Here is a 22,349-nt window from a genome sequence, read left to right as displayed (position 1 = left end):
GCCGTTCCATGTATCTGAACTATTCCACAACCATCACATTTACACCTGATTTCAACTTGTCAACTAATCATCAAGCACTTAAATAGCTGAATCAAGTGGGCTACAACAAAATGGTGAAACGTCTCGGGGTCCCCGAGGAGAGGTTTTTAAAACCCCTGCCCTTGAGTTCAGCCGCATAACAGACGGCGCCTGCTAAGGAACCCCTCTTGTCTGTCTGTGACCCTGTAGGAAGATCTCGTGGCCCAGCTCGGTGAGAAGGAGCAGGACCTAGTCAAGTGGAGGAAAGAAAGGGACTCCCTGGTGACCGCTCTGGAGGTCCAGCTAACCAAACTCGTCTCCAACATCGCAGACAAGGATGAACAGATAGCCAGTCTCCGCTGCCACGCCACCTCTCAGCCAGCAGAGGTCAGTTCAAGCACACACATGATGGGACTGTTAGGTTGGTTGGGGCTGTCGGAGAATGTTCTCATTTGGGATGGTACATATTAGCACTATTAAGGTTGGCTGCAGGGTTGTTGGTCATTTTCCATTTTAACTTTCCATACAGAAGACGTGATTTGGAGTTTGCACTGTTTAGAAAACCCTTTTTTTTTAAATTGTAATAGTTGGCACTGATTTTATGCACATTGAGTGTGGAAATTGCTCTCTACAAAGGTATTGTTACTGTAGGTTAATTTATTATCTATCATTTTGAAATGGAATTGTTTCAAACTGTCTGGATTGGGCACAGTTCACATTCCATTGCGTTTTGTGGTACCTTAACAGCACGAAAATGAACACAACTTTGTACCATGAGGCTGGATGGGAGTTAATTGGTCCATTTTATATCCTAATGGGTGGTTGTGTTGGTGGTGTTCGTCCTTCCTCAGAGACACCATGGCCAGGTGGAGGTTGAGGAGCTGCAGAGCCTTCTGTCTGAGAGAGACGCTGAGATCCTTCAGCTGAAGGAACAACTGATGGCTGTAGCCAAAGCAAGTGGCAACGTCTCATCCGCGCCTCCCACTAAGCCCAGAGAGACCGCCACTCTGGTGAGAGAGCCGTCTCCTTTATGACAAATCCAAGTGTATGGGTCACGTGTACAGGATACAGGGTGTAAAAATGCTTTACTTGTGAGCTCTCTACAGTACACATTAAATAAAGTTATATTTATGCTCATCTCCCATCTATATTTTGTAAGTTGGTCTTGTTGATACAAAGGATGATGTCGGTCACTCTCTCTCTCTCTCTCTCTCTCACTCTCTCTCACTCTCTCTCACTCTCTCACAGACTAAAGCAGAGGAGTGCCCTCCCCAAGTCAGTGAGAGAACTCTCCACGACGACAACAGTGAACTAGTACATGGAGTGAAGACTGAGAAGAGGACCAGTCAGGTAACCAGTTGTCTCTCTAGACATGCGGGTTTCCTCCCCACAATGTTTCCCATGCCTTAACACGTCTGTCTGTACGTAACAGAACATCCGTTTGGCATAGAGGAAGTACGTTATCGCCTTATCTGACCTGTTGCCCCCCCCCCCAGAATGTTAGTTATCAAGATGAAGAGATCACTGAGGAGTGCATTTCTCAAGTTTAGTCTAGTTTGCATCAATTATCTTCACTAAAACCGCTGCGAAGGTTTAGCCTGCAAACCTTCTTTTTATTTTGTTGACTCGCTACGTTTTGTCATGCCTGCCTTGTGATTGGTTGGGAGTAGCTGCAGTTGTCCGGAGGTAATCATGGACATTGCATCAGACAGAGCAGACAGCCAGAGATGGTGCTGAGGTGAAGGTTAACGAATGGACACAAGGTTATGTGAGCTGTTGAATCAATCCAATATGGTATCCTTCCGCGCGCCAGGAGACACTCCGAGTAAAGGCTTTTCAGTTCTAAAAAAATATCCTCTCAAGGTATTGGCCTCATTCTGGTCCACGCTCATTATTTGAAGTGCGTTTTCTACTATTTTTCATGTGTCAATTTTAAACACTTCTGAACGAAGAGCTGTTTGGGGAGCCAAATTAACGTCTCTTTTTAGGTGAACGGAGCCAAATGATCCGGCTCACCAGAAAGCCTTGGCGTGTCCATCGCTAGTTCCACAGCTACGGTAGTCATGGGGGAGTGCAGGGATTTTTAATAACTATTTTCACTCCGATGGAGAAAAATGTACACTGCTCAAAAAAATAAAGGGAACACTAAAATAACACATCCTAGATCTGAATGAATGAAATATTCTTATTCAGTACTTGCTCAATTGGATTCAGGTCTGGGGAACGGGCGGGCCAGTCCATAGCATCAATGCCGCCTTCTTGCAGGAACTGCTGACACACTCCAGGCACATGAGGTCTAGCATTGTCTTGCATTAGGAGGAACCCAGGGCCAACCGCACCAGCATATGGTCTCACAAGGGGTCTGAGGATCTCGTCTCGGCGTCTCCAGACTGTCACGTCTGTCACATGTGCTCAGTGTGAACCTGCTTTCATCTGTGAAGAGCACAGGGCGCCAGTGGCGAATTTGCCAATCTTGGTGTTCTCTGGCAAATGAAAAACGTCCTGCACGGTGTTGGGCTGTAAGCACAACCCCCACCTGTGAACGTCGGGCCCTCATACCACCCTCATGGAGTCTGTTTCTGACCGTCTGAGCAGACACATGCACATTTGTGGCCTGCTGGAGGTCATTTTACAGGGCTCTGGCAGTGCTCCTCCTGCTCCTCCTTGCACAAAGGCGGAGGTAGCGGTCCTGCTGCTGGGTTGTTGCCCTCATACGGCCTCCTCCACGTCTCCTGATGTACTGGCCTGTCTCCTGGTAGCGCCTCCATGCTCTGGACACTACGCTGACAGACACAGCAAACCTTCTTGCCACAGCTCGCATTGATGTGCCATCCTGGATGAGCTGCACTACCTGAGCCACTTGTGTGGGTTGTAGACTCTGTCTCATGCTACCACTAGAGTGAAAGCACCGCCATCATTCAAAAGTGACCAAAACATCACCCAGGAAGCATAGGAACTGAGAAGTGGTCTGTGGTCACCACCTGCAGAACCACTCCTTTATTGGGGGTGTCTTGCTAATTGCCTACAATTTCCACCTGTTGTATATTCCATTTGCCCAACAGCATGTGAAATTTATTGTCAATCAGTGTTGCTTCCTAAGTGGACAGTTTGATTTCACAGAAGTGTGATTGACTTGGAGTTACATTGTGTTGTTTAAGTGTTCCCTTTTATTTTTTTGAGCAGTGTATTTTTAAAAAAATTACAAAAAAATTTGTTCCATGATTTTGTAGTAGAGATTGCTTCTGGCAACGCGTGTCGCTTTAGAATCTGTCAGAACATCATGCTGAAGGATAACCCAACTGACTAGACGCTCCTGTAGGGTTAACCCAACTGACTAGGTGCTCCTGTAGGGTTAACCCAACTGACTAGGTGCTCCTGAAGGGTTAACCCGACTGACTAGACGCTCCTGAAGGGTTAACCCGACTGACTAGACGCTCCTGAAGGGTTAACCCAACTGACTAGACGCTCCTGAAGGGTTAACCCAACTGACCAAGTGCTCCTGAAGGGTTAACCCAACTGACCAAGTGCTCCTGAAGGGTTAACCCAACTGACTAGGTGCTCCTGTAGGGTTAACCCAACTGACTAGGTGCTCCTGAAGGGTTAACCCAACTGACTAGGTGCTCCTGTAGGGTTAACCCGACTGACTAAGTGCTCCTGAAGGGTTAACCCGACTGACTAAGTGCTCCTGAAGGGTTAACCCAACTGACTAGGTGCTCCTGAAGGGTTAACCCAACTGACTAGGTGCTCCTGTAGGGTTAACCCAACTGACTAGGTGCTCCTGTAGGGTTAACCCAACTGACTAGGTGCTCCTGTAGGGTTAACCCAACTGACTAGGTGCTCCTGTAGGGTTAACCCAACTGACTAGGTGCTCCTGTAGGGTTAACCCAACTGACTAGGTGCTCCTGTAGGGTTAACCCAACTGACTAGGTGCTCCTGTAGGGTTAACCCAACTGACTAGGTGCTCCTGTAGGGTTAACCCAACTGACTAGGTGCTCCTGTAGGGTTAACCCAACTGACTAGGTGCTCCTGTAGGGTTAACCCAACTGACTAGACGCTCCTGTAGGGTTAACCCAACTGACTAGGTGCTCCTGAAGGGTTAACCCAACTGACTAGGTGCTCCTGAAAGGTTAACCCGACTGACTAGTAGGTTAACCCAACTGACTAGACGCTCCTGTAGGGTTAACCCAACTGACTAGACGCTCCTGAAGGGTTAACCCAACTGACTAGACGCTCCTGTAGGGTTAACCCAACTGACTAGGTGCTCCTGAAGGGTTAACCCGACTGACTAGTAGGTTAACCCGACTGACTAGTAGGTTAACCCGACTGACTAGTAGGTTAACCCGACTGACTAGACGCTCCTGAAGGATAACCCGACTGACTAGGCGCTCCTGAAGGTTAACCCGACTGACTAGTAGGTTGACCCGACTGACTAGTAGGTTAACCCGAATGACTAGGTGCTCCTGAAGGTTAACCCGCCCTCACTGTCATACTGTGTACCCTTGTCTTTTTAGGGGTCTGGGGGCTACCCGTCGGTGCTAGACTCCTCAGAGATCATAACGGAGGGAGGCAGGACCAGCCGCTTCCCCAAGCCTGAGCTCGAGATCTCCTTCAGCCCGCTGCAGCCCAACAGGATGGCCCTGAAACGCCAGGGAGAGGACGTGGTCAACGTCAAAATCACCCGCAAGAGGAAGAGCTCTGAGATCGACAAGGTAGACCGTGTTAAAGGCATCGTTCTCCCCCTCCCCCCCCCCCCCAAATTACAGAATGACATTTTTAGTTTCCTTTACCCAGTAAGAGCTGTTTGGATTTGAGCATGCTATTGCTCCCATGACTTGAATGGGATTTGTGCCACAAATGCTAAAACGTTAGCATTTGCAAACCGTGCCAGAGTAACTGAACCAAAGCATGGGTTGCTGCCACACCTTGTCCATACACTGCTTACAGGGTAAGCAAACCAATGTCATTTAGGTGAACTGTCCTGTTTTTTGGATGTTTGGATTGGATGTTCAGTCCGGGGTACAACTGTGGTCCTCCTGCCATGTGCACGCCTGTAGCTTGGTGGGACACTCCACTGAGATGCAGACCCTGTCCATCTTACCATTCAGGTGGTGGTCGTGTCTCTCTCCTGTCAGTCATCTTAAAGACATGCTCCGGAACTTATGGCGACTACTAAGTGTTTTTGTTTTTTAAACCTCCTTTTGGGCTGGATGTGTCAATGTGTAGTTCATATATGCATATGAACCGTTTTATGAAGTGTTTTTAATAATTACGTTCTACTTAAGAGAAAGTCGTTCAACATATATTAATAGGTTATTGTCCCTGTCTTACGTTATGCGTTGAAAATGGAAAAAGCATGTGTTTTCATGACGTAGGAGAAGGCTATGGGGCAGTGACGTAGGAGTGAGAGAAGGCTGTGGGGCAGTGACGTAGGAGAAGGCTGTGGGGCAGTGATGTAGGAGAAGGCTATGGGGCAGTGATGTAGGAGTGAGAGAAGGCTATGGGGCAGTGATGTAGGAGAAGGCTGTGGGGCAGTGATGTAGGAGTGAGAGAAGGCTGTGGGGCAGTGATGTAGGAGAAGGCTGTGGGGCAGTGATGTAGGAGTGAGAGAAGGCTGTGGGGCAGTGATGTAGGAGAAGGCTGTGGGGCAGTGATGTAGGAGTGAGAGAAGGCTGTGGGGCAGTGACGTAGGAGAAGGCTGTGGGGCAGTGACGTAGGAGAAGGCTGTGGGGCAGTGACGTAGGAGTGAGTGAAGGCTGTGGGGCAGTGACGTAGGAGAAGGCTGTGGGGCAGTGACGTAGGAGTGAGTGAAGGCTGTGGGGCAGTGATGTAGGAGAAGGCTGTGGGGCAGTGACGTAGGAGAAGGCTGTGGGGCAGTGACGTAGGAGTGAGTGAAGGCTGTGGGGCAGCGACGTAGGAGAAGGCTGTGGGGCAGTGACGTAGGAGAAGGCTGTGGGGCAGTGACGTAGGAGTGAGTGAAGGCTATGGGGCAGTGATGTAGGAGAAGGCTGTGGGGCAGTGACGTAGGAGTGAGTGAAGGCTATGGGGCAGTGACGTAGGAGTGAGTGAAGGCTATGGGGCAGTGATGTAGGAGTGAGAGAAGGCTATGGGGCAGTGATGTAGGAGTGAGAGAAGGCTGTGGGGCAGTGATGTAGGAGTGAGAGAAGGCTGTGGGGCAGTGATGTAGGAGTGAGTGAAGGCTATGGGGCAGTGATGTAGGAGTGAGTGAAGGCTGTGGGGCAGTGATGTAGGAGTGAGAGAAGGCTATGGGGCAGCGACGTAGGAGAAGGCTGTGGGGCAGCGACGTAGGAGAAGGCTGTGGGGCAGTGATGTAGGAGTGAGTGAAGGCTGTGGGGCAGTGATGTAGGAGTGAGTGAAGGCTATGGGGCAGTGACGTAGGAGTGAGTGAAGGCTATGGGGCAGTGACGTAGGAGTGAGTGAAGGCTATGGGGCAGTGACGTAGGAGTGAGTGAAGGCTATGGGGCAGTGACGTAGGAGTGAGTGAAGGCTATGGGGCAGTGATGTAGGAGTGAGTGAAGGCTGTGCGGCAGTATGGGTCTCTGCTGCAGTGACGTAGGAGTGAGTGAAGGCTATGGGGCAGTATGGGTCTACTGCAGTGACGTAGGAGTGAGTGAAGGCTATGGGGCAGTATGGCCTCCATATAGGAGGAGTATTTCTGAGGTTTAAACCTCTGCAGTTAGACTCCAGTAATTCACTAATGATTTCCCTGATCACTGTCCCAGTTGTATGATAGAGAGGGGAGGAGAGTGAGACTCGGGGTGAATGTCAATTGTATTTCCTTGATTCCTCACATCCTTAACTCCCTCTCAAAATGCGTTGGTGAAGGAAGTTCGAGGGGAGGAACCTCATATCTTCTACTCCAATGTGCTTTGAGAATGAAACTGGGAGAGGAAACGAGGAGACATTCAACTGAGGACTTGGGGAAAGTGATTGCTGACAGCACATAGGCAGCCTCTGCAGAGGCTTTTGGTCGAAAGACACTACCTTTACACCTGTAGCCTTGATCCAGAACAGCTCATAGAACAGGAGCCCATCACCTGTTTCTGTAGTGAGGCAGCTTGATGTACCAGTACACCTCCTGGATAGGACACTAGTCACTAGTCTAGCTCCTCAGTACACCTCCTGGATAGGACACTAGTCACTAGTCTAGCTCCTCAGTACACCCCCTGACAGGACACTAGTCACTAGTCTAGCTCCTCAGTACACCCCCTGACAGGACACTAGTCACTAGTCTAGCTCCTCAGTACACCTCCTGGATAGGACACTAGTCACTAGTCTAGCTCCTCAGTACACCTCCTGGATAGGACACTAGTCACTAGTCTAGCTCCTCAGTACACCTCCTGGATAGGACACTAGTCACTAGTCTAGCTCCTCAGTACACCTCCTGGATAGGACACTAGTCACTAGTCTAGCTCCTCAGTACACCTCCTGGATAGGACACTAGTCACTAGTCTAGCTCCTCAGTACACCTCCTGGATAGGACACTAGTCACTAGTCTAGCTCCTCAGTACACCTCCTGGATAGGACACTAGTCACTAGTCTAGCTCCTCAGTACACCTCCTGGATAGGACACTAGTCACTAGTCTAGCTCCTCAGTACACCTCCTGGATAGGACACTAGTCACTAGTCTAGCTCCTCAGTACACCTCCTGGATAGGACACTAGTCACTAGTCTAGCTCCTCAGTACACCTCCTGGATAGGACACTAGTCACTAGTCTAGCTCCTCAGTACACCTCCTGGATAGGACACTAGTCACTAGTCTAGCTCCTCAGTACACCTCCTGGATAGGACACTAGTCACTAGTCTAGCTCCTCAGTACACCTCCTGGATAGGACACTAGTCACTAGTCTAGCTCCTCAGTACACCTCCTGGATAGGACACTAGTCACTAGTCTAGCTCCTCAGTACACCTCCTGGATAGGACACTAGTCACTAGTCTAGCTCCTCAGTACACCTCCTGGATAGGACACTAGTCACTAGTCTAGCTCCTCAGTACACCTCCTGGATAGGACACTAGTCACTAGTCTAGCTCCTCAGTACACCTCCTGGATAGGACACTAGTCACTAGTCTAGCTCCTCAGTACACCTCCTGGATAGGACACTAGTCACTAGTCTAGCTCCTCAGTACACCTCCTGGATAGGACACTAGTCACTAGTCTAGCTCCTCAGTACACCTCCTGGATAGGACACTAGTCACTAGTCTAGCTCCTCAGTACACCTCCTGGATAGGACACTAGTCACTAGTCTAGCTCCTCAGTACACCTCCTGGATAGGACACTAGTCACTAGTCTAGCTCCTCAGTACACCTCCTGGATAGGACACTAGTCACTAGTCTAGCTCCTCAGTACACCTCCTGGATAGGACACTAGTCACTAGTCTAGCTCCTCAGTACACCTCCTGGATAGGACACTAGTCACTAGTCTAGCTCCTCAGTACACCTCCTGGATAGGACACTAGTCACTAGTCTAGCTCCTCAGTACACCTCCTGGATAGGACACTAGTCACTAGTCTAGCTCCTCAGTACACCTCCTGGATAGGACACTAGTCACTAGTCTAGCTCCTCAGTACACCTCCTGGATAGGACACTAGTCACTAGTCTAGCTCCTCAGTACACCTCCTGGATAGGACACTAGTCACTAGTCTAGCTCCTCAGTACACCTCCTGGATAGGACACTAGTCACTAGTCTAGCTCCTCAGTACACCCCCTGACAGGACACTAGTCACTAGTCTAGCTCCTCAGTACACCTCCTGGATAGGACACTAGTCACTAGTCTAGCTCCTCAGTACACCTCCTGGATAGGACACTAGTCACTAGTCTAGCTCCTCAGTACACCTCCTGGATAGGACACTAGTCACTAGTCTAGCTCCTCAGTACACCTCCTGGATAGGACACTAGTCACTAGTCTAGCTCCTCAGTACACCCCCTGACAGGACACTAGTCACTAGTCTAGCTCCTCAGTACACCCCCTGGACAGGACACTAGAATACCTCCTCGGTACACCTCCTGGACAGGACACTAGAATATCTCCTCGGTACACCTCCTGGACAGGACACTAGAATATCTCCTCGGTATACCTCCTGGACAGGACACTAGAATATCTCCTCAGTACACCTCCTGGACAGGACACTAGAATATCTCCTCGGTACACCTCCTGGACAGGACACTAGAATATCTCCTCGGTACACCTCCTGGACAGGACACTAGAATATCTCCTCGGTACACCCCCTGGACAGGACACTAGTCTATTGCAGGGTCTTACCTCCAATCTATCTCCTTAATGCTGAGTGCCAAGCAGTCCCATTTTTTTTTTTCCCCCAGTCTGGTATGACACTGAGTAGGCCTTTTTAGACTTGTCCTTTACTTACCAACAGGGGAACTATTGTAACTAAAGCCCACACAGCCCAGCGGGGGAGCCCCTGGGAGCTCTGAGGTTCCTAGTCCTATTTTCTGTTATTCAGCCCCTCTGTTACATGACTCATTCACCTTTTTTTTGGGACACAAAAACAAGACTGTTTTCCTTGTGTCTTATCACATTTGACTCCCCATTGCTGGGAATAAAATCACACACATGTTGTTTGTTGAGGAGGGCGGGCGCACAGACATGAAGGCGGGCGCACCCGATAGGAGTGCGGGCACACCGACAAACCTGACCAGTGAGAGTCCAGACCCGGGTAACTGCCAAAATAAAGGAAACGCCAACATAGTGCTTTTTATTTTTAATAGGCTGTTGGTCGACCACGAGCTGACAGAACAACTTCAGTGTTCCTTATCAGATTGTCTGGAACTCTATTGGAGGGATGTGAGAAATTCCATCATTTGGTGTTTTGATGACGGTGGTAGAAAACACTGTCCTCAGTTGGGTTGAGATCTGGTGACCTTGAGACCCCTCCTTTTTTATAAATCACTGATCTCTTCTAGCCATGGTAGCCAAAATAATGTACAACTGGGCATTTTGAAACATGACCCTAAGCATGATGGGATGTTAATTGTTTAATAAACTCCAGAACCTGTGTGGAGGCACCTGCTTTCTATATACTTTTGTGTCCATAATTTAGTGTTTCCTTTTTATTGTTGACGGTTACCTGTATCTTTAACAACATTCTCTATTTAGTCAACTTTTTACTGACCGAACAGTTTTCTCTCTGGCGGTTTTAAAATGTTTTTATACGGTTCACAACAAACACACGTAAACAGGGCAATGGTTTTAGTATTAAGGATGAATGCATCTGAAGCACACGATCCTTCGGTGTAGACGACTCAGGTTATTCTTCTTCCTGATGGAAGTCTTGTTGATTTCTGCCTTAACGCGTCTTTGTATAAATGTTGTTAATCCTCGCTGCCAACTGTTTCTCAGTTACTTCAGAAGGGGTTTCTTATTGTTTCCCACCACATCTAACGGCTCTTCTCTTTTCTCTAAAGAAGAAAGGTTGGCACCGTAGGGCTAAACAGAGAGCAACACGTGAGCTCTCATCTCAGGTATTCAAACCAGTCAGACCCATGTCTGTACTCATCAGTCCCATCGTACCATTTCAGCCATCTTGGGGGGGGGTTCCATTTTTACCCTTCTTCATGACATGTTTTGGTGATCATGCATGTTACTCCGTCCATCGTCATTCTTCTCCATTTTTGTTTTGTTGTATTACTTTGTTCAGGAATGTTTAGGTTGGCGTAAATGGCAAAACTATGTTAAGTTCTCTGAGAGACGATCTTGAAGGTTTGGTCGTGATTTTGAAACGCCAAGTGTTTCAGCGCTGGGTATTTCCTGCTTTTGTGGTAATTTCTATCAATTAATATGTACCCTATTGATTTCTGGATGACTTATAACTTATAAAATGCAGGAACACAAACTCTAGAGATTGTGGATAGTTTGAAACATGCTCAATGATTTTAATATCTTTATGTAAAAGAAACCTATAGCAAATTTAGCACCTAAATATAGCAGATGTTATCGCGGGTGATGCGAAATGCTTGTATTTCTAGCTCCGTCAGTGCAGTAATATATCTAACAATAAACACAATCTAAAATAAAGGAATATATATATGTGTATATATATAGATATGTATGTCCGAGTGGCATAGACGAAGATGCAGTAGGCTAGAGTGTCTATACATATGAGATGAGTAATGCCAAATATGTAAACATGATTAAAGTGACTAGTGTTTCATTTTTTTAAAATTAAAGTGGACAGTAATTTCAAGTCTGTAAATACTGATACAATGTTGGACAGTTGTTACCAATTCACTTTATTGAAGATACTTTTATTTTGGAATACACAGTTGTTTTTTTATTTATTTTTTAGATTAGGTTAAATTTTGCCATGAGTTTCTGAACTTTTCGGACTAGATTTGTGTCGGATAGCCTTCACTGGAGCTGTGAACCATGCATTTGTTAATCTACATCAATAATTGGAAGCCTACTAACTTATTTCATCTGCTATTGCATGAGACTCTTGAAATGTTTGGCATTTCTTAATTGTATTTGTTCTATTGATCTTTTGAAATCTATACATTCATGAAATTAAATGAACATGTCCTATCTAATCCCGATCATTAGAAGGGGGGAAACTCCCTAGGCTGTTTGTTGCCTACATGTTAGATTCTATTTGACTTTGTTTTTGGCTCATACTTACGTAGCGTAATGTAGCTTTTAAAAAAAACCCACAGCATATGCATTTTAAATTTCTCTCCCTGGTCTGTCTCATCTCTCTCCCTCTCCGACATGTGCTGGTGTTTCTCAGGATGAGGTGAACAACGAGAACCGAAGGAACACCAGAACCCGGATGCATTCTAAACTGGCTGTACATCAAGAGGAGGTGAGGGAGACACTTTTTTTTTTTTAAATGACTCCCCCCCCCCCCCCCCCCCAACTCGTTTTAAACACGACCTATGTGGCATCGGCATGGTGCATCGGCATGGTGCATCGGCATGGTGCTTGCAACGCCAAGATTGTGAGTTCGGGCTCCCGTGGGTCAACCATACATCACATTTGGTGTTTTGTTAGGATCCCCGCTGGCTGTTGGTGTATCTTGGTGTTTTGTTAGGATCCCCGCTGGCTGTTGGTGTATCTTGGTGTTTTGTTAGGATCCCCGCTGGCTGTTGGTGTATCTTGGTGTTTTGTTAGGATCCCCGCTGGCTGTTGGTGTATCTTGGTGTTTTGTTAGGATCCCCGTTCAGCTACTCTTCCTGTGGTCCACATGACATAATACAGAGCATGAATAGACAAGAAACAGCTCAAGGACAGAACGTTTTTTTTTTTTTTTTCTTCTTAAGGCACACGTAGCCTACAAACTATCTAGGTCGAACAGGGGAGAGGCGTTGTGCCGTGAGGTGTTGCTTTATCTGGTTTTTTTTTAGCGATATGAGATGGAAGGAGGTTCCATGCAGTAAGGGCTCTATATAATACTGGACGTTTTCTTGAATTTGTCCTGGATTTGGGGGCTGAAAATACCCCTGATGGGGTTGTGTGTGTGTGTGTGTGTGTGTGTGTGTACAGTTGTTCCTCCTTTTAAAAGTGGTGTGCTTACACCGCGGGACTGAGGTACCCAGTGTCACCACTTCATTACTCCAGACCACCACAAGGGGGAGTTAGAGCACTCATTATGCATTTGGGTTATTTGCATTTTTTATTCAACCAATCGTATCGAGTGGTTCCAATGACGAATTTGACGCGGGGCCACCCGTCCCTGTTAACTTCAGCAAAGATGGCTGACAAAACATTACGGGGAAACAGATGTAATTATAACGTCATAACGAGTCAAACAGAAACATGTATAATTGAGTGGAACATATTAGTTAATGTAGAGACAAATGATTGTACATATTTTTGGTTTGTGTCATAAAGTACATTTTACGAAAATCTCCTATTTAGCCAGGCTTTTTTCCCCAGCCACATCCAATACCAGGTTTATCAAACTCACTCATTATACACTTCAACAGTGTTTACCACTCCTGCTCCTGGGACATCAGTGATTTACACATTGTAACTATGCAATAGACTGGAAACATAATTTCAGTAAAGGCTGATTTTGAAATTCATATATATACCGAATAAAAATAACAGTTCATCCTGCCAGCACGCCCACAAGAGAGCCACTCAGGCAGAGAATGACGTGTGGAGAGGAGCGAAGGAGCGAGATGAGAATAACAATCCAGGCCATTTACTCTGAGACCGGCATTATAATGTAATGAAACGAGCAGGTTTCAAACCCTCAATATTCTAGCCCGAGGTCCAGCATGCTTATCGACTGTGTCCAAATGTATTAATTGGGGTTGGGGACGATTTTGTGGCTAAAAACATTTTTATCAATTGGAATCTTTAACATGTGGAAAGAGGGAGAAAGTATTACTGTTAGGTTTTCACAAACATAGCAGGATGGGCTGTTAGCTGAACAATAGACCATTCAACCTTTACTAGTGTAGCAGGATGGGCTATTAGCTGATCAATAGACTATTCAACCTTTACTAGTGTAGCAGGATGGGCTGAACAATAGACCATTCAACCTTTACTAGTGTAGCAGGATGGGCTATTAGCTGATCAATAGACCATTCAACCTTTACTAGTGTAGCAGGATGGGCTATTAGCTGATCAATAGACCATTCAACCTTTACTAGTGTAGCAGGATGGGCTGATCAATAGACTATTCAACCTTTACTAGTGTAGCAGGATGGGCTGATCAATAGACCATTCAACCTTTACTAGTGTAGCAGAATGGGCTGTTAGCTGAACAATAGACCATTCAACCTTTACTAGTGTAGCAGGATGGGCTATTAGCTGATCAATAGACCATTCAACCTTTACTAGTGTAGCAGGATGTGCTATTAGCTGATCAATAGACCATTCAACCTTTACTAGTGTAGCAGGATGGGCTATTAGCTGATCAATAGACCATTCAACCTTTACTAGTGTAGCAGGATGGGCTGATCAATAGACCATTCAACCTTTACTAGTGTAGCAGGATGGGCTATTAGCTGATCAATAGACCATTCAACCTTTACTAGTGTAGCAGGATGGGCTGATCAATAGACCATTCAACCTTTACTAGTGTAGCAGGATGGGCTATTAGCTGAACAATAGACCATTCAACCTTTACTGGTGTAGCAGGATGGGCTATTAGCTGATCAATAGACCATTCAACCATTACTGGTGTAGCAGGATGGGCTATTAGCTGAACAATAGACCATTCAACCTTTACTGGTGTAGCAGGATGGGCTATTAGCTGATCAATAGACCATTCAACCTTTACTAGTGTAGCAGGATGGGCTATTAGCTGATCAATAGACCATTCAACCTTTACTAGTGTAGCAGGATGGGCTATTAGCTGATCAATAGACCATTCAACCTTTACTAGAGAATTTACTAAAGAATTGTTATTAATAGCCGAGCTAGGTGTGAACCCCCCCCCCCCCCCCCCCCCCCTGCCCAACTTGCAACAAATCATTTTCAGGACTACTGTATCTAGAAAAGGCAGCAATGTGTTTCTAAGAAGAGGCTATTCTCCACAATGTGTGGATGAAGCTCTTCATTTGGTGTTGGGGGGGGGTGGGGGGGGAAACCCGAGATGAACAGCCAGCCACAAAAAGATATCAGCCAGGCTCTTTTACACCCTCTTCCAAATGGTAGCATGAAGGCAGAGGATGCGCACTATGCAACAATATGATGAAGTGTGAACGTTTCTGCCACCCACATACAGGAAAACGCTTCCAAATAAATGACATTATTACGTGTTCCAACACCCATGTTATCTACATGATTAAAATGTCCATGCGGGCTCTGCTATGTAGGTACAAACCTCTCGTTCTCTCAAACAGAGAATCGGTGAACATAAAAGTTCAATCAGGAGAAACGACAGGGATTAATTATCTAGTCGCACAACATTTTAATGACCTGAAGCATGACATTTCTACCTTTTTTAAAAAAAAGATTTTGTGGCATAGAGAAAGTTAAGATATCAGAAAGGGGGAGGTGATATCAATAACACTCTGAGTTAAAGGGAATGTTTTGGGGATTTTCACCCTCCAGACATTATTTCCTAAAGGTCTTAATGATGAGATGCCGATGTATGTTATGTTGTGAATTTGAACATGAATTATGCCCCTATTTCAGATTACTCACAACAGCTCGGACGAAGGCCTTGAGGCTGATACGTAAAGCCCTGATGAAGGCCTTGAGGCCGATACGTAAAGCCCTGACGAAGGCCCTGAGGCCGATACGTAAAGCTTATTAAAGATCAGTGATACGATCAAGAGAAATGTGCGGACTCTTTCTTCGTTTTCCTCATCTTATCCGGCTGTTGCCGTGCACCTGCAAAAAAAAAGAGCTCAGATGTGTGCGTGCCTTTTTTTGAATTTTACAAACAACGAGAGGGCTTACTTAATTGGAGTCTATTTCTTCAGAGCCTAGGCCTATATAAAATAACTGAACTGGCTGAGGTCGGCGACGAGGTTTAACAGGCTAATAGAAGGATTTGTTTTTATTAGGTCTACTTACAATTGCACCTGATCAAAAATGTAGCATCTTACATGAAACAGTCATTTCATGAAAAAAAAAAGTCTGCACTTTCAAACTAAAACAATGTAACTAAAAAATAATGTGCACATTTGTAATTACTCTAAAAGTAATTGGAAAGGTAGATTCATATTATGTGTGACATTGTGGTTACAATACAGAATGTAGCCCACCATGCAAATGTTTCCTATTAGCAGGACACTAGACTTTACTGTTGTGAAAATCCCTCAACTTGCGTTGTATTCGATGCTTAAGTACTCAAGGGTTACATTTATAACTCAAAACAGCATTTTCTTCATCAACATCTTTCGTTAATCTTCTGGATCTTCTCGTCTCGTCAGCTTTTGATCCATGCCTGGGCCTGCAGAACGCAAAGTTCTGTTGTTTGTCAGACGAATCATTGGGTCGACACTACATAACAGTACAAAACAAGCGAAGACGCATGGTTAATGTTCTCCTATTCCAAGGATGTGTAACCGGAGAGAGGCACCACGAGTGGGTATAGAATATAATACCTTCCCGTTGCGGCCGTCTATTTCAGCACCGTTTCGCGCTGCTCTGACACCAAAATGTTCAAATATATTCCATGATATTCTTAAGATATGTGTTGACTGAATATAAGCATATGATGTTTTCTCAATAATCAAGTTAGGTTTCTCCAGATATAAATTAATTCTAAATAACTGGCTTTATTTCCCCCAAAATAGTGAGAATGCCTCACCCCATGTTCAGGAATTGGACTTTTTGTCTCGCTCACTCTAGTTTAAATGAAAAACGAAATCTTCAAAATATTGTAACTTTTTTTTAAACAAAATTAATTAATTTAGAATGATTTTAAAAGCCCCTTAGAATATATAATGGAAAATTCCCCTTGGATATGAATATAGTCTTCTAATCCTCTAAATGTAATTATAGGCGGAGAGTCAAGTCATTGGGGGGAAAATGCTGTTTTTTCGATATACCATAGGTGAAATGAGTCTCACTAGTGTTGAGTAACGTGCTGTTAAAAATGGTGTGGGACTTTATTTATTTAAAGAGCATATAAAAGTTAGAAACAAAAGCCTACCACTATTTTAACACCATTTCACGCTGCTCTGAGACGAGCATGGGGACTGGTCTTGATAAATCAATGATATTTTTATATTCACTTAATCTCCATGTGGGTATTAATTAGGCAATAATTAGACAATTAGGGTGTAGGAATGTTATGCTCTTAGTGTAACCTTTTTTAATTTAACTACGCAAATCAGTTAAGAACAAATTCTTATTTAGAAGGAGAGCCTACTCCTTCCTCGTAAATAGCCCAGTACTGTACTGCCGACCGCCATTTTCCGTCCCAGTCAAAAGTCTGGACACACCTACTCATTCCAGGATTTTTCTGTATTTTTACAATTTTCCACATTGTAGAATAATAGTGAAGACATCACAACTATGAAATCAAACACATGGAATCAGTTAAGAAAAATGACATATTTACAAGTACTCCTTCCTCCCCAACGGGGATTTGAAACCCGGTGTCCTGCGTGCCCCTCTGTTGGAACAAAGTTGTCAAATGAAGACAAACAATTTAGAATCCTCCAATCCTGTAGCCTACTGTTACGTTGTACAGCGCCATATTTTCCATTCCATCCATTTTTCTCTGAATAGAAACACCATAATATTAAGGCCATATACTATGTTATTACAAAAAAGGTTTTAATGGTAATGCCAATACAGAATACTATCAAATGCTTCTCAAAGATGCCCTCTGGTGGTCAAACTAGAAATAACTTGCAGTAACAGAAAAAATGTTGCTGACAATTAGATAACGTGCCACAGAATGCTGCAGCAGCACGCAGGGTGTACCGCAGTATGACGCAACTTTTAAAGGAGTAACCACTAAGTTGACTATGCAAACAGTGGTGGCGAGCTTTACACGACTCCAGCCGACGCTTGGCATTGCGCATGGTGATCTTAGGCTTGTGTGCGGCTGCTCGGCCACGGACAACAATTTCATGAAGCTCCCGACGATCAGTTCTTGTGCTGACGTTGCTTCCTGAGGCAGTTTGGAACTCGGTAGTGAGGGTTGCAGCTGATTTTTACGTGAGTCCGCACTCGTCTGTCCCGTTCTGTGAGCGTGTGCGGCCTACCACTTCGCGGCTGAGCCGTTGTTGCTCCTAGGCCTTTGTTACCAACCGACTCAAATCTGTCTTATGTAGCAAAATTTGAAATTGTGTGTTTTATTTACATTGGATAGTAGACTCAGAGCTACAACATGGTATATCATATACTACAGTTGAGGAACAATGGGAAAGTCATTCTGCTTTTCAAAGTAGATAATTATCTTGTAACCTCACTTTTGAGAAAAGGGCCTTTGAATGTTTTGGTACCTGCTGAAGAGCTCTCCTGTCTACACCCATTCAGCATTGTTCCCACCCACTTAAGCTTTAGCCCCACCCATCTCTTGTGCGGTCATGTGCTAAACAGTGAGTTGTGTAGTATAGTTTAAGACTTAAAGTGGTAGTAGCCTACATTAAGGAACATTTCCAGGTAAACAAAGTGTCCAGATAAAAGTATTTTATAGATGACTCTTACCCAGACACACTTGTCTAAATTGATGGGTCATGTGAAAGAAATGTTTCCGCTTCACAATAACAGTAATTACAATTGACCGGGGAAGCTCTAGCAGGGCAGACATTATGCTTATACTTATTATTATTATTATTATTATAAACTGTCTGGTTTGAGCCCTGTATGCTGATTGGCTGAAAGCCATGGTGTATACCACGGGTATGACAAAACCATTTTATTTTTACTGCTCTAATTACGTTGGTAACCAGTTTTTATAAAAACAATAAGGCACCTCTGGTTTGTTTATATGGCCAGTATACCGCGGCTAAGGGCTGCGTCAGCGTTGTGTCGTGCCTAAGAACAGTCCTTAGCCGTGGTATATTGGCCATTATACCACACCACCCTCGGGCCTTATTACTTAATTATATTCATGGTTTCGTAGACCTCTCCGGCGAGGGGCAGTAAAGACCCGGACTCCATTAAGCCCCAGGACTCCCAGTCCAGCCTTCGGAGCAGGAAAGAAGGAACGATGCAGAAGATCGGCGACTTCCTCCAGAGGTCCCCAACATTTTTCGGTAGCAAGGGTAAGAGTTGACACTAACGGTAGCACAGAATGTGCTGGATACTCTATAGCTAGATTACATCATCGGACCAGAGAGCCAGAAACACAGAAACCACACTGGAGCCAAAGTACCATTTGTACCACAGTCTCTCTCTCTGTCCATCCACAGTCTCTCTCTCTGTCCATCCACAGTCTCTCTCTCTGTCCATCCACAGTCTCTCTCTCTGTCCATCCACAGTCTCTCTCTCTGTCCATCCACAGTCTCTCTCTCTGTCCATCCACAGTCTCTCTCTCTGTCCATCCACAGTCTCTCTCTCTGTCCATCCACAGTCTCTCTCTCTGTCCATCCACAGTCTCTCTCTCTGTCCATCCACAGTCTCTCTCTCTGTCCATCCACAGTCTCTCTCTCTGTCCATCCACAGTCTCTCTCTCTGTCCATCCACAGTCTCTCTCTCTGTCCATCCACAGTCTCTCTCTCTGTCCATCCACAGTCTCTCTCTCTGTCCATCCACAGTCTCTCTCTCTGTCCATCCACAGTCTCTCTCTCTGTCCATCCACAGTCTCTCTCTCTGTCCAGCCAGTCTCTCTCTCTGTCCAGCCACAGTCTCTCTCTCTGTCCGTCCAGCCACAGTCTCTCTCTCTGTCCGTCCATCCACAGTCTCTCTCTCTGTCCGTCCATCCACAGTCTCTCTCTCTGTCCGTCCATCCACAGTCTCTCTCTCTGTCCGTCCATCCACAGTCTCTCTCTCTGTCCGTCCATCCACAGTCTCTCTCTCTGTCCGTCCATCCAGTCTCTCTCTCTCTCTGTCCGTCCATCCACAGTCTCTCTCTCTCTCTGTCCGTCCATCCAGTCTCTCTCTCTCTCTGTCCGTCCATCCACAGTCTCTCTCTCTCTCTGTCCGTCCATCCAGTCTCTCTCTCTCTCTGTCCGTCCATCCACAGTCTCTCTCTCTCTCTGTCCGTCCATCCACAGTCTCTCTCTCTCTCTGTCCGTCCATCCACAGTCTCTCTCTCTCTCTCTGTCCGTCCATCCACAGTCTCTCTCTCTCTCTGTCCGTCCATCCACAGTCTCTCTCGCTCTCTGTCCGTCCATCCACAGTCTCTCTCTCTCTCTGTCCGTCCATCCACAGTCTCTCTCTCTCTCTCTGTCCGTCCATCCACAGTCTCTCTCTCTCTCTGTCCGTCCATCCACAGTCTCTCTCTCTCTCTGTCCGTCCATCCACAGTCTCTCTCTCTCTCTGTCCGTCCATCCACAGTCTCTCTCTCTCTCTGTCCGTCCATCCAGTCTCTCTCTCTCTCTGTCCGTCCATCCACAGTCTCTCTCTCTCTCTGTCCGTCCATCCACAGTCTCTCTCTCTCTCTCTGTCCGTCCATCCAGTCTCTCTCTCTCTCTGTCCGTCCATCCACAGTCTCTCTCTCTCTCTCTCTGTCCGTCCATCCAGTCTCTCTCTCTCTCTGTCCGTCCATCCACAGTCTCTCTCTCTCTCTCTGTCCGTCCATCCACAGTCTCTCTCTCTCTCTGTCCGTCCATCCACAGTCTCTCTCTCTCTCTGTCCGTCCATCCACAGTCTCTCTCTCTCTCTGTCCGTCCATCCACAGTCTCTCTCTCTCTCTGTCCGTCCATCCACAGTCTCTCTCGCTCTCTCTGTCCGTCCATCCACAGTCTCTCTCGCTCTCTCTGTCCGTCCATCCACAGTCTCTCTCTCTCTCTCTGTCCGTCCATCCACAGTCTCTCTCTCTCTCTGTCCGTCCATCCAGTCTCTCTCTCTCTCTGTCCGTCCATCCACAGTCTCTCTCTGTCCGTCCATCCAGTCTCTCTCTCTCTCTCTGTCCGTCCATCCACAGTCTCTCTCTCTCTCTCTGTCCGTCCATCCAGTCTCTCTCTCTCTCTCTGTCCGTCCATCCACAGTCTCTCTCTCTCTCTCTCTGTCCGTCCATCCACAGTCTCTCTCTCTCTCTCTCTGTCCGTCCATCCACAGTCTCTCTCTCTCTCTGTCCGTCCATCCACAGTCTCTCTCTCTCTCTGTCCGTCCATCCAGTCTCTCTCTCTCTCTGTCCGTCCATCCAGTCTCTCTCTCTCTCTCTGTCCGTCCATCCACAGTCTCTCTCTCTCTCTCTGTCCGTCCATCCACAGTCTCTCTCTCTCTCTCTCTGTCCGTCCATCCACAGTCTCTCTCTCTCTCTCTCTGTCCGTCCATCCACAGTCTCTCTCTCTCTCTGTCCGTCCATCCAGTCTCTCTCTCTCTCTCTGTCCGTCCATCCACAGTCTGTCTGGCCTCGCCTGGCCCCAGAGCTCTTTGTGCTTTTACCTACTCCATAGTCCTTGTCAAGCATGGCAATTCCATCATAATCTTGCAATAGAAGGGCAACAGACTGGAATCCCAGGCGTATTGTTTCTGGCCCACAGTAATGGCTTGCTCTGGCTTGACCCTTTTAGTGGTCTACGCTGCTCATCTTTTTTTTTTTAAAGCCCTTACTTCCCTCTTTCTCTTTGCAGCTAAAAAGATAATGGGATTGGTGAGTGGGAAATCCCCAGAGACGGAGGAGGGCGGGTCCTCCATGAACTTCAGACCCAAGAAGTCCAAGAGGAAGCTTTACAGACCAGAGATCTCCTCCCCCATGGACTTCCCCTCCCACCCGGTGAGAATCCACCGCCAGCTGCCCATCCGTATGATTAGGCTTGGGCGACATGGCCACAACATAATAGCACAATGTTTATCATTTTAATATAAAACAACAAAAAAAATCTGAATACTAGACTTTTTAAATATGTTTTATCGGTAGTGCAGGACGTTAGGATGGCTACAAATTAATTCCAAGTGGTTTTAATGGGCTTTATCCATTCTGAGTGATATTCAACCAAAACTTGACAGAGAAGTAGTCCAATTTTGTTTTAACTTTTCATTTATGTCATATCACTGGATGAACAAATCGTTTGTCGAAGGTATTGTAATAAATCCCCAGCTGGATGTGTATCCATCCATACGATATGTGGCTGCTCCAAACCGGGGCCAACACTGATTTTATTGGGACAGTAGGGCTTCCTGTTTAGTTATTCACCACCCAGGTTGCTTGTTATCCCAGTGTGGCAGGTGTGTGACCACATAGGAAGGTACAGACAACCCTATCAGTTCAGGTCTGATGCTGGACAGCCTTGCTCTATGGGTAATGATTCCCATTTATATGGTGGGTGTCATGTAATGAAACGGGCAGGGAGCAGGTCTCGACCTTCTAGTCCGAAGTCCAGCGCGCTAAAAGCTCGTGCGGCAGTGTCGATATCCTCTCTTATAAACCCAGGGTCGTTTTTTTTTTTTTAAATTTAGAAGGTTTTTGTATAATTTCAGCCGCTTGTTTTAAAAGTAGTGCTCGCCATGCACAATTTGTGTACAACGTCGTCCGTTTCGTGTGAAATGTTAATAGATCGTTCATTCACTGCTCAAGAATGTAGTGAAGAACGAGTCATTCAAGAGGGTGCTACTAAATCGTCTAAAGCTAGTTTTTTATTTTATAGGTGGGTAACATTTAGTGGGCATTTCTGCGCTTTGGACCAATCCAAAATCAGCTTGATTACCCTCGTCATGTTCATCTCCAAATCCGTGGCTTTTTGTTTCTCTAACCCCGGTCAATCGATGTTGAGAGGGGCCGTTACCATGGCGATTTAAAAGGGACGACTTGGAAAATTCACAATGGAAACTA

General features: G+C 46.0%; 1 protein-coding gene across 11 annotated transcripts in view; it reads left to right on the top strand.

Annotated features, from left to right (window-relative positions):
- The window catches only part of LOC110499563 (kinesin-like protein KIF20B), a 49,414-nt gene that overhangs the window by 24,492 nt on the left and 2,573 nt on the right, over window positions 1-22,349 (top strand). For 10 of the 11 annotated variants that reach the window (XM_036956374.1, XM_036956378.1, XM_036956375.1 and 7 more), the window contains 8 exons: window positions 229-405; window positions 870-1,028; window positions 1,267-1,368; window positions 4,530-4,727; window positions 10,456-10,512; window positions 11,775-11,849; window positions 18,534-18,675; window positions 21,151-21,293. In XM_036956374.1, the coding sequence (XP_036812269.1) occupies window positions 229-405; window positions 870-1,028; window positions 1,267-1,368; window positions 4,530-4,727; window positions 10,456-10,512; window positions 11,775-11,849; window positions 18,534-18,675; window positions 21,151-21,293 (1,053 nt within the window). The remainder of the gene's footprint in view (window positions 1-228; window positions 406-869; window positions 1,029-1,266; window positions 1,369-4,529; window positions 4,728-10,455; window positions 10,513-11,774; window positions 11,850-18,533; window positions 18,676-21,150; window positions 21,294-22,349) is intronic. The other variant, XM_036956377.1, reaches the window with a different exon arrangement.

This window comes from Oncorhynchus mykiss, chromosome 20, assembly GCF_013265735.2.
Source record: "Oncorhynchus mykiss isolate Arlee chromosome 20, USDA_OmykA_1.1, whole genome shotgun sequence".
Lineage (NCBI taxonomy): Eukaryota > Metazoa > Chordata > Actinopteri > Salmoniformes > Salmonidae > Oncorhynchus > Oncorhynchus mykiss.
Note: the sequence above shows the minus strand (reverse complement) of the source record. Positions and strands in the feature narration are given on the sequence as shown.